Source organism: Mustelus asterias, chromosome 6 (genome assembly GCF_964213995.1).
Source record: "Mustelus asterias chromosome 6, sMusAst1.hap1.1, whole genome shotgun sequence".
Taxonomy (NCBI): Eukaryota; Metazoa; Chordata; class Chondrichthyes; order Carcharhiniformes; family Triakidae; genus Mustelus; species Mustelus asterias.
The window spans coordinates 135445733-135458442 of record NC_135806.1 but is presented as its reverse complement, the minus strand read 5'-3'; the positions used below and the strand labels follow the sequence as shown (position 1 = coordinate 135458442).

The following is a 12710-nucleotide window of genomic DNA, read 5'->3' as shown; positions in this document are numbered from 1 at the left end:
TAAAAAATATTTGGAATTAAGAATCTACCAATGACCATGAAACCGACGATTGTCGGAAAAACCCATCTGATTCGTAAATGTCCTTTAGGGAAGGAAATCTGCCGTCCTTACCTGGTCTGGACTACATGTGACTCCAGAACCACAGCAGTGTGGTTGACTCTCAACTGCCCTCCAAGGGGAACACAGGTATGGGCAATAAATGCTGGCCAGCCAGCGACGCCCATGTCCCAGGAATGAATAAAATATGTATTTGTTCATTAATCCATGCACTCCTCCACTGTTTAGCGACTAAAAACATGCTTAATTGCCAGGCAGACACATTGGGAACTTGCTTCCTTACGTAACCATTGTAACTTCACAAACTGTCAAAATACATGTGTTGTGTGTGAACTTATATCCAACTTCATATACACAAGCATGCATCTTCTCAGGATAATTTGGAAAGGGTGATACATGTTGGCCTTGCCAGTATCCCCCACATTCTAGGAATGAATTTTGCGCATACGCACGCTCGCGCACGTGCGCACGCTCACACAGTGGTTAACACTGCTGCCTCACAGCGCCAGGGAGCCGAGTTCATTTCCGGCCTCAGGTGACTGTGCGGAGTTTGCACATTCTCCCCGTGTCTGCATGGGTTTCCTTCAGGTGCTCCAGTTTGCTCCCACAGTCCAAAAGATGTGCAGGTTAGGTGGATTGGCCATGCTAAATTGCCCCTTAGTGTCCAAAGATGTGTTAGAGTGGTAAATGCACAGAGTTACAGGATAGGGAAGGGGGTCGAGCTGGGTAAGATGCTCTGTTAGAGAGTCGGTGAAGACTCGATGGGCCGAATGGCTTCCTTCTGCACTGTGGGGATTCTATGAATTCCATGGTTCTCAGGCTTTACCTCTTATCCTTTTGCCAGCTGTGCAATTTGAAAAAATCAGATGAAGCTAAAATATCTGCAACATGTGCACTTTAATCGATAAAATAGTCAAACCAAATCTTCCTGGAATAAGAACAGCATGTTACTCACTCACACTGTTCTGAATCGGCCAACAGGCTTAGGAGTTGAAGAGTCACTCTGTCAGTTACAAATCTCTCGGCCTTGCTACTTGTTATCATTCAAAGGAAAGTTTGCTTTGCACAAACACCATCGTGCCCTCAAACCCAGAGAGTGGTGAGCCTGTGGAATTCATTACCACAGGAAGTAGTTGATGCCAAAGCATTGAATGTATTCAAGAGGTGGCTGGATATAGCACTTGGGGCGAATGGGATCAAAGGTTATGGGGAGAAAGCAGGATTAGACTGTTGAGTTGGACGATCAGCCATGATTGTGATGAATGGCGGAGCAGGCTCGAAGGGCCGAATGGCCTCCTCCTGCTCCTGTCTTCTATGTAACCGCCCTGATTATTTTAAGAACTTGCTGGATTTGCATATTAAACACCCGGCAGAGAGTTCGAGTTGGTAATTAATCGTGTAAATGTCCTAATCATCATTGCTAATGTAATGCCCAGGGAAGGAACAGGTTAAATGGTTCTGTCATTTTATTGCAGGTTGTTCGTGTTTGCAAATGAAACCCATTGAAATATTTTTCTTACTTTTCCTTCTTGTCTTGTTTCTTTCCTAATCTTAATGTAATCATACACTCCGTCTATTTCTGCTTCTTATCTGAATCCAGTTCACTCAGACCGGCAGGCATCAGACCCCCACCTGGATCGAGTGTTCCAGATACCACTTTGATCTCTGACCAGAATGATTATATCATGCAGGAATGGCCAGTGTTTTGATGTGTGATGCCCCCATGCAGCTTTGCATATTTCCTTCTAGTGGAAGGGGTTGTTTATCATAAATAGGTCATGCTGAGCTCTCTTTATCAGCAGGACACTAGTTTTTCCCACTAATAGTTCCCACAGTGGTCCCTCTCTAGATACAAGAGTTTTGCCATTCCTTTTTCTTTATTTATTCTTTTTTTAATTCATTCATTGGACATGGACGTCACTGGCTGGCAGCATTTATTGCCCATCCCTAGTTGCCCTTTTCCAGAGGGGCAGTTGAGAGTCAACTTTGTCTTTGGGAGTCAGCATGGTGGCACAGTGGTTAGCACTGCTGCCTCACAGCGCCAGGGACCCAGGTTCAATTCTCGGTGTGGAGTCTGCATATTCTCCCCGTGTCTGCGTGGGTTTCCTCCGGATGCTCCGGCCATGCTCATTGGCCATGATAAATTGCCCCTTAGAGCCAGGGGTACTAGCTAGGGTAAATGTGGGGATAGGGCCTGGGTGGGATTGTGGTCATTGCAGACTCAATGCACCGAATGGTCTCCTTCTGCACTGTAGGATTCTATGATTCTAACCTATGACTCTGAAGTCACATGTCGGCCAGACCAGGTAAGGACAGCAGATCTCCTTCCCTAAAGGACATTAATGAACCAGATGGATTTTTCTGACAATCGACAATGGTTTCATAGTCATCAGTAGATTCTTAGTTCCATATATTCTTTATAGAATTCAAATTCCACAATCTGCTTGATGGGATTCGAACCTGGTCCCCAGAACATTAGCTGAGTTTCTGAATTAATAGTCTAGCGATAAAACTACGAGGCCAACTCCTCCCCAATTCATGGGACATGGGCATCGTTGCCTGGCCAGCATTTATTGCCCATCCCTAGTTGCCCTTGAGAAGGTGGTGGTGTGCTGCCTTCTTGAATCGCTGCAGTCCACGTGCTGTGGGTTGACCCACAATACCGTTAGGGAGGGAATTCCAGGATTTTGACCCAGCGACTGTGAAGGAACGGCGATATATTTCCAAGTCAGGATGGTGAGTGGCTTGGAGGGGAACTTGCAAGTGGTGGTGTTCCCATGTATCTGCTGCCCTTCTAGATGGAAGTGGTCGTGGGTTTGGAAGGTGCTGTCTAAGGATCTTTGGTGAATTGCTGCAGTGCATCTTGTAGATGGTACACACTGCTGCTACTGAGCATCGGTGGTGGAGGGAGTGGATGTTAATGGATGGGGTGCCAATCAAGCGGGCTACTTTGTCCTGGATGGTGTCGAGCTTCTTGAGTGTTGTTGGAGAGTATCCCATCACACTCTTGGCTTGTGCCTTGTTGATAGTGGACAGGCTTTGGGGAGTCAGGAGGTGAGTTACTCTTTGACATTAATCTGTCCCAGAAAGATAATCTTTTCTTTCTTTGGGATGGCAGTGAGGACTTCATCAAGGTTAGGGTAGAACTTTGTCTGAACATCTCCATCGGAGACAAGTATCGGGGTATTGGCACTGACTATGGAAGCATATTGGATCTGGCTGAGCTGTCAGTGGTGTGTCATGAGTCTTTCGTTTATACAATTGGGGAGTTCTTGCAGTGCGGCCAAGATCTTATCCTGGATGACAAAACCAACTCTGTGGACATGAGGTTTGGTGTCAGCCTTGCCTTCCCCGCAGAAGATTTATCCCCCTGCTTGTTCCTTCAGCTGGCCCTCCCCAGGGAGACAGACCTCACAGAGGTGATGTCAGTTTGGAATCTTGATAGCTCACGTCACACAACTCATCTTTCTGGACGGCCACTCTGGGGATTATCCATCAGTGTTCAAATGTTCCAAATTGCAAAATGCAAAGTTTTCTTTCTTCCCTCTGGTGCCTGGGTGCCTGCTCTTAACTGGGACTCCCAGGACCATAGCCCCTGCGCCCGTCACCAATTCTCCATCACCACAGGACTTGCCAGATGGACTCTGACAGAAGCCAGTGTGTGATGATACTTAACACGGAAACCTCAGTGCGCCGACCTTGTCCGCGTGATCTCAATGGCTCGTTGGTCAGATGTCAGTGCCGTGTCAGGCCCACGATGATAGGGATCACCTTGCCGCCTTCGCTTTCGCACTTGGTGAGACGCACAATCTTCTTCGATTGGTGATGAAAATCCATCGAGCACCCAGACGTCGCAAGATCCAAAAAGTCCAAGACGATAAAGATCAATGGCTGGAGTTCTACCATCCTGCCTGCCACGGGAATTGGAGCGGGTGAGGGGCAGATCATGGAAAGGTCCATTGACCTCGGGTGTGACTTTATGGCTTTGGGATGAACAAGGCCGTAAAACCCTGCCCAAAATGTCAGTGGGACAGCAACCTGGCTGAAGAGAGCAATAGGTAGTAAAGGTAGCAATAATAGGAAGACAGATTATTACTTGAATGGGTGTAGATTGAGAGAGGTGGATACCCAATGAGACCTTGGAGTCCTCGTGCATCAGTCACTGAAAGTAAGCGCGCAGGACAGCAGGCAGTAAAGAAGGCAAATGGTATGTTGGCCTTCATAGCGAGAGGATTTGAGTATAGGGATAGGGATGTTTTGCTGCAATTGTATAGGGCATTGGTGAGGCCACACCTGGAGTATTATATGCAATTTTGGTGTCCTTATCTGAAGAAGAATGTCCTCGCTATAGAGGGAGTGCAGTGAAGGTTTACCAGGCTGATTCCTGGGATGGCAGGATATGAGGAGAGACTAAGTCGGTTAGGATTATATTCACTGGAGTTTAGAAGAGTGAAACGGGGTCTCAATGAATCTTATAAAATTCTAACAGGGTTAGACAGGGTAGATTCAGAAAGAATGTTCCCGATGGTGCGGAGTCCAGAACTAGGGGTCATAGTTTGAGGATAAGAGGTAAACCTTTTAGAACTGAGGTGAGGAGACATTTCTTCACCCAGAGGGTGGTGAATGTGTGGAATTCACTACCACAGAAAATAGTTGAGGCCAAAACATTGTGTGATTTCAAGAAGAAATTCGATATAGCTCTTGGAGCTAAAAGGATTAAGGGATATGGGAGGAAGGCGGGATCAGAATATTGAATTTGATGATCAGCCATGATCAACATGAATGATGGAGTAGGCTCAATGGCAGAGGCCGAATGGCCTGTTCCTGCTTCTAGTTTCTGTGTTTCTATGCAAGGAATTCCAAGTGCAGCTCAAGATCAGCCTGGAAAACCTTCACACATCCAACTCAACTCCAGAACAGGCGGAATCAAACCACATCATCTGCATTAGGCTCCTGAGCCCAGACCACTGGGTTTGTGCATTGTTAATTCATAACCTCTCTGAACAATAATGAGAAGCCCTCATTGCTGGGCAGAGCAACCCATTTTTGCATGTGGAGAAGTTGCCATTCCAATAACTCAATCATAGAATCCCTACAGTGCAGAAGGAGGCCATTCGACCCATCGAGCCTGCACCGACAACAATCCCACCCAGGCCCTATCCCCGTAACTCCACGTATTTACCCTGCTAATCCACTCCAGGGCAATTTATTTAACACGGCCAATCCACCTAACCTACACAGCTTTGGATTGTGGGAGGAAATGTGGAGGCTTGAGAAGGTACAGAAAGAATTTACCAGGATGTTGCCTGGTATGGAGGGCATTAGCTATGAGGAGAGGTTGGAGAAACTTGGTTTGCTCCCACTGGAGCGACGGAGGTTGAGGGGCGACCTGATAGAAGTCTACAAGATTATGAGGGGCATGGACAGAGTGGATAGTCAGAAGCTTTTTCGCAGGGTGGGAAAGTGGATTACTAGGGGGCATAGCTTTAAGTGCGAGGGGCAAGGTTTAAAGGAGATGTATGAGGCAAGTTTTCTCACCTGAGGAAGGGGCTTAAGGCTCCGAAAGCTTGCGTGGCTTTTGCTACCAAATAAACCTGTTGGACTTTAACCTGGTGTTGTTAAACTTCTTACTGCAAGTCTTTTACACAGAGGATGGTGGGTGCCTGGAACTCGCTGCCAGGGGAGGTAGTGGAAGCAGATACAATAGTGACTTTTAAAGGGCGTCTGGACAAATACATGAATAGGATGGGAATAGAGGGATATGGTCCCCGAAGGGGGAGGGGGTTTTAGTTCAGTCGGGCAGCATGGTCAGTGCAGGCTTGGAGGGCCGAAGAGCCTGTTCCTGTGCTGTAATTTTCTTTGTTCTTTGAAACCAGAGCACCCGGAGGAAACCCACGCAGACACGGGGAGAACGTGCAAACTCCACACAGACAGTGACCCAAGCTGGGAATCGAACCCGGGTCCCTGTCGCTGTGAAGCAGCAGTGCTAGGCACTGTGCCACCATGCCAGTCCCCAAAGACAAAGTCAAAGAATAAAGGAGATGTGGTGGGAATAGGAAGCCCGGGAGATCCAACAATACGCTATCCATCATGAGCTCTTCTGAAGCCACCAGCATCTCCTACAGACAAAGACCAAAAGGATAAAATTCCCTTGAAGATGTTTCTCTTCTTAACGATGATCCTGTTTTCCACACGGAACCCGATTTACAAGCCACTCTCAATCTATTCAATTCTGCGTAGCAGTCACTTTGCCTGTCCTTGAACATTGCTAATACAAAACTCAACCCAGAATCGCTCAGCCAATAGTTCCACCTCCCGTCCATGTTGAAGCAGAGATTCTGGAAAAGGTTTGAGCATTTCCCGAACATCGGCATCCACCTCTCTCAAAGGAGCACCACTGACGAGGAAATCCAACACCGGGTCAACTCCGTCAGCCCAGCCTTCCACAGTAACACACTGGGGAAGCGATGGCCGAGTGGTATTATCGCTAGACTATTAACCCAGAAACTCAGCTAATGTTCTGGGGACCCGGGTTCGAATCCCGCCACGGCAGATTTGAATTCAATTAAAAAATCTGGAATTAAGATTCTACTGATGACTATGAAACCATTGTCGGAAAAACCCATCTGGTTCACTAATGTCCTTTAGGGAAGGAAATCTGCTGTCCTTACCTGGTCTGGCCTACATGTGACTCCAGAGCCACAGCAATAGCTCCAAAAGATTGAATAAACTTGGTTTGTTCTCACTGGAACCTCACTGGAGGTTGAGGGGTGACCTGATAGAGGTTTATAAGATTATGAGTGGCATGGACAGAGTGGATAATCAGATGCTCTTTCCTAGGGTAGAAAAGTAATAGGGGACATAGGTTTAAGGTGCATGGGGAAAGGTTTAGAGGAGATGTGTGAGGCATGAGGGTGGTGAATATCTGGAACGCGCTGCCCGGGGAGGTGGTGGGAGCAGGTACGATAGCGGCGTTTAAGGGGCAACTAGACGAATACATGAATAGGATGGGAATGGAAGGATACGGACTCCATACGGTTTTAGTTTAGGCAGGCATCATGATCGGCGCAGTTTTGGAGGGCCGAAGGGTCTGTTCCTGTGCTGTACTTTGTTCTTTGTTCAATGTGGTTGAATCTTAACTGCCCTCGGACAACAAGGGATGGGCAATAAATGCTGACCAGCCAGTGACGCCCATGTCCCATGAATGAATAAAAATGAATTTTAAAAATAACAGCGAGTGTTTGAGAACAAAGGCCTCTGGATGTCAACAAAATCTTCGTGTACAGAGCGTATGTCGTCACCACTATCCTGTGCTAGAGTGAGATCTGGACTGTGTATCAACGGCACCTGGGCAAAATTCCATCAACAACGCTGCTGTCACATCCTCCGGGTTCTCTGGGAGGATCATGGAGCAGAAGCTAGTGTCCCTCCTGAAGCCAGCTCCACAGGCATTCAGGTAAAACCTCTGAAAAATCCATTTGGATGCACTGGACAACGTTTCCAGATGGCTGACAAGCCTCTCCCCTCGTGGACCCTGTTTTCTCCTTTAGGGAAGGAAATCTGCCATCCTAATGTGACTCCAGACCCACAGCAATGTGGTTGACTCTTAATTGCCCTCTGAAATGGCCCAGCAAGTCACCCCGTGGGTAAGCAGGAAGGCGGCTCACCACCAGGGTCTGACGATAAAGGCTGGCCTTGCCAACAATACACAACCGATGGATGAATAAAAGCAAACAGATGTATTGTTAGTTCCTCCATTCAGATTGTCTCGTTGCTTTGTCCATTATCACCCCACTCTTCCTGCAGGTTAGGGAATGGTTAGCACTGCGGCCTCCAAGCGCCAGGGACCCAGGTTCAATTCCCTGCTTGGGTGACTGTCTGTGCGGAGTCTCCACATTCCCCCTGTGTCTGCCTGGGTTTCCTCCGGGTGCTCCGGTTTCCTCCCACAGTCCAAAGACATGCTAGTTAGGTGCATTGGCCATGCTAAATTCTCCCTCAGTGTACCCAAATAGGCACCGGAGTGTGGCGACTTGAGGATTTTTACAGAAATTTCATTGCAGTGTTAATGTAAGCCTGCTTGTGACACTAATAAATAAACTTTAAGCTTTAAACTTTAGCTATTGTTTTGGGATGGTTTAGGGTATTGGAGGAATATAATGATGTACACTGAGATGTGACAGATTGACTAGGTTAGGATTGTTTTCGCTGGAGTTCAGATGAATGAGAGAGGATCTCACAGAGACTTATAAAATTCTAACAGGACTAGACAGGGTAGATGCAGGGAGGATGTTCCCGATGGTGGGGGAGTCCAGAACCAGGGGTCACAGTCTGAGGATACGGGGTAGACCATTTAGGACGGAGGTGAGGAGACATTTCTTCACCCAGAGAGTGGTGAGCCTGTGGAATTCATTACCACAGGAAGTAGTTGATGCCAAAACATTGAATGTATTCAAGAGGCGGCTGGATATAGCACTTGGGGCGAATGGGATCAAAGGTTATGGGGAGAAAGCAGGATTAGGCTATTGAGTTGGACGATCAGCCATGATCGTGATGAATGGCGGAGCAGGTTCGAAGGGCCGAATGGCCTCCTCCTGCCCCGATCTTCTATGTTTCTATCTTTCTATGCCCCAATAATACAAAATCCAACCCCTTACCTCACTGTCTGTTGAAATCTGTGCAAAAGTGCAGTCTGGAGGGAGTTCGTCCAGCTTTGCGTATTTCTTGAATAGCACATCATACCTGCTCCTGTACAGAATCAGTTGCTCAGCTTGCTTTTTGCTCGGGTTCGTCCTTTCAAAATAAAAATTCACAAAGACCCCGTTGAACAAAAGAAGTAAGGATAGAAAATAAAGTCAATGATAATGATGGCGACGCACCATAAGATATTGGCACTTCCTTGTCACACTGGGTAGCATTTACCAGAAGGCTTTGGGTTCAAGTCCCACTCCATTGACTTCAGCACAAAATTCAGGTCAATTCCCCCAGTGTGGGAGTGCTGCACTGTCAGAGGTGCCATCGTCTGGATGCGACATGGATCCGGGGCCCATCCACCCACTTGATTAATTGATTATTGTCACATAGAATCATAGAATCCCTACAGTGCAGAAGGAGGCCATTCAACCCATCGAGCCTTCACCGACAACAATTCCACCCAGGCTCTATCCCCATGACCCCACATGTTTACCCTTTTAATCCCCCTGACACTAAGGGGCAATTTAACTTGACCAATCAATCTAACCCACACATCTTTGGACAGTGGGAGGAAACTGGAGCACCCAGGGGAAACCCACGCAGACACGGGGAGTATGCACAGACAGTGACCCAAGGCCGGAATTGAACCCGGGTCCCTGGCACTGTGAGGCAGCAGTGCTAACCACTGTGCCACATGTATTGATACGCAATGAAAAGTATTGTTTCTTGCGAGCCATATACAGACAAAACGTACCATTCATAGAATACAAAGGGGAGAAGGAAAAGAGAGGGTGCAGAGGGTGTGAGCAATTTTGGGCCCCACACCTCAGGAAGGACATACTGGCACTGGAGCGGGTCCAGCAGAGATTCACACTGATGATCCCAGGAATGGTAGGCCTGACATACGATGAACGTCTGAGGATCGTGGGATTATATTCATTGGAGTTTAGGAGGTTGAGGGGAGATCTAATAGAAACTTACAAGATAATGAACGGCTTAGATAGGATGGACGTAGGGAAGTTGTTTCCATTAACAGGGGAGACTAGGACGCGGGGGCACAGCCTTAGAATAAAAGGGAGTCACTTTAGAACAGAGATGAGGAGAAATTTCTTCAGCCAGAGAGTGGTAGGTCTGTGGAATTCATTGCCACAGAGGGCTGTGGAGGCCGAGACGTTGAGCGTCTTCAAGACAGAAATTGATAAATTCTTGATTTCTCGAGGAATTAAGGGCTATGGGGAGAGAGCGGGTAAATGGAGTTGAAATCAACCATGATTGAATGGTGGAGTGGACTCGATGGGCCGAATGGCCTTACTTCCGCTCCTATGTCTTATGGTCTTAATATAGTGTTGCAGTTACAGATAGGGTGAGGAGAAAGATCAGCTTAATGTGTAATAGGACCATTCAAAAATCTATTGGCAGCAGGGAAGAAGTTGTTCTTGAGTCGGGTTAGCACGTGATCAGACTTTTGTATCTTTTCCCTGGAGGAGGAAGGTGGAAGAGAATATGTCCGGGGTGCGTGGGGTCTTTGATTATGCTGGCTGTTTTCCTGAGACAGAGGGAAGTGTAGACGGAGTCAATGGACGAGATAAAGGCAAAATGCTGTGGATGCTGGAATCTGAAACAAAAGCAGAAAATGCTGGAAAATCTCAGCGGATGTGACAGCATCTGTGGAGAGAGTATAGAGCCAACGTTTCGAGTCTGGATGACCCTTCATTGCCAGCTCTGACGAAGCTGTGATGAAGGATCATCCAGACTCGAAGCATTGGCTCTATTCTCTCTCCACAGATGCTGTCAGACCTGCTGAGATTTTCCAGCATTTTTCTGTCAATGGACGGGAGGCTGGTTTGCGTGATGGACTGGGCTTCGTTCATAACTCTTTGTAGTTTATTGCGGTCTTGGTCAGAGCAGGAGCCATGCCGAACACTGTGGTGTCTATAAAGGATCCGGTGACACTATTCTGAAGAAGAATAGGGCTGTTCTCCCCAATGTTCTGTCCAATAGTTATCTGTCAAGCAACATCACTAAAGACAAACTATCAGATTGTTATCACATTGCTGCTTGTGGGGCAATAGTATCTCCACTGGAAAAGTGCTTTGATTGCTGTAAAGCACTCAGAATTCTGAGCCTATGCAAGGTGACATGTGAAAATTCAAGATGGTTTAACATCTCATCTCAAAACAGTACATCTGACACGGTACGGTAGCACAGTGGTTAGCCCTGCTGCTTCACAGCTCCAGGGTCCCGGGTTCGATTCCCGGCTCGGGTCACTGTCTGTGTGGAGTTTGCACATTCTCCCCGTGTCTGCGTGGGTTTCCTCCGGGTGCTCCGGTTTCCTCCCACAGTCCAAAGATGTGCGGGTTAGGTTGATTGGCCAGTTTAAAAAAAATTGCCCCTTAGAGTCCTGAGATGCGTAGGTTAGAGGGATTAGTGGGTAAATATGTGGGGGTAGGGCCTGGGTGGGATTGTGGTCGGTGCAGACTCGATGGGCCGAATGGCCTCCTTCTGCACTGTAGGGTTTCTATGATTCTATGACACTGTGGTTGCCCCATCAAGAGAGACTAAATTTTGTGGGTCAAAGAACGGAACAAAGAACAAAGAAAAGTACAGCACAGGAACAGGCCCTTCGGCCCGCCAAGCCTGCACCGACCATGCTGCCCTAACTAAACTAAAACAAAAACATTCTGCCCTTACCGTATCCCTCTATTCCCTCCCTATTCGTGTACTTTTCCAGCTGCCTCTTAAATGTTGCTAATGTGCCTGCTTCCATCACCTCCTCTGGCAGGGTCTGTATTCCTTGGAGTTTAGAAGAGTGAGGTAGTGACCTTATAACATGTAAGATCCTGAGGGGGGCTTGGCAGGGTAGATGGTGAGATGTTATCACGAGTGGGAGAGTCTCGAATGAGGGGGACAGAGCTACAAGATAAAGGGTCCGTCATTTAAAACAGAGGTGCGTAGAAATCTTTTCTCACAGAGGGTGGTGAATCTCTGCAAGTCCCTGGTGGAGGCTGGATGATTGGAAGTATTTAAAGCAGATGTGGATAAATATTTGATAGATCGAGGGATAGAGAGGGCTTTGGGGAAATGGCACAGAAAATGAGCTGAGGTCAGCATAGATCAGCCATGATCGTACTGAATGGTGGGGCAGGTTTGAAGGGCCTGGTGGCGAACTCCTGCTTCTATTTCTTGTGTTCTTGTGTTGTGCATTCCCTCAGTGCAGCACTCGCACAGTGCCGCTCTCCTCAATGCCACTGGCCCTCAGTGCTGCACTGCGTTGGCTGAGCTGTAATTCTCATGGACACAATTATCTCATGCCACCTGCAGTGGGAAGTGGGGTGGGCGCAGGAACCGGGGCGCCAAGGTGGCACAGTGGTTAGCACTGCCACCTCATAGCGCCAGGGGCCCAGGTTCGATTCCCGGCTTGGGTCACTGTCTGTGTGGAGTTTGCACGTTCTCTGCGTGGGTTTCCTCCGGGTGCTCCGGTTTCCTCTCTCAGTCCAAAGATGTGCTGATTTGGTGTATTGGCCGTGTTAAATTGCCCCTCAGTGTATCCGAACAGGCACTGGAGTGTGGCGACTAGGGGATTTTTCACTGTAACTTCGTTGCAGTGTTAATGTAAGCCTACTTGTGACAAATAATAAATAAACTTTAAACTTTGTTTTTTTCCACTATTCTTTTATCTTAATCTTTCCTGGGATGTGGTCAATCTGGCAAGGCATCTTTCTAGAGGGGAACCCTCTGTGGATGACGTCAACCTTTGAATTGGAAATGATGAGAAAATGCTTACAAGGTTTCTTCTTTTTCCAGGCATTTTGAGAGTTTCTGTAGCTGATTTTCCATCTGCATCTTTGTTTTAGCATCCTCTGGCTTCCTTTTGCTTCTCAGTTTTTGATCAAGATGTTCCAACAGCTCAGAAGCAACCTGTTCAACCAATGGTATGTGAAACCTGAAACAGTAATACAAGC

At 47.5% G+C, this 12710-nt stretch overlaps 1 protein-coding gene across 1 annotated transcript in view; it reads right to left on the bottom strand.

Annotated features, from left to right (window-relative positions):
• The window catches only part of LOC144495159 (putative ATP-dependent RNA helicase DDX60), a 150239-nt gene that overhangs the window by 53328 nt on the left and 84201 nt on the right, over positions 1–12710 (bottom strand). Inside the window, exons 25-26 of the mRNA XM_078215140.1 lie at positions 12533–12691; positions 8712–8847 (exon numbers count right to left, since the gene is read on the bottom strand). Coding sequence (XP_078071266.1) covers positions 8712–8847; positions 12533–12691 — 295 coding nt within the window. The remainder of the gene's footprint in view (positions 1–8711; positions 8848–12532; positions 12692–12710) is intronic.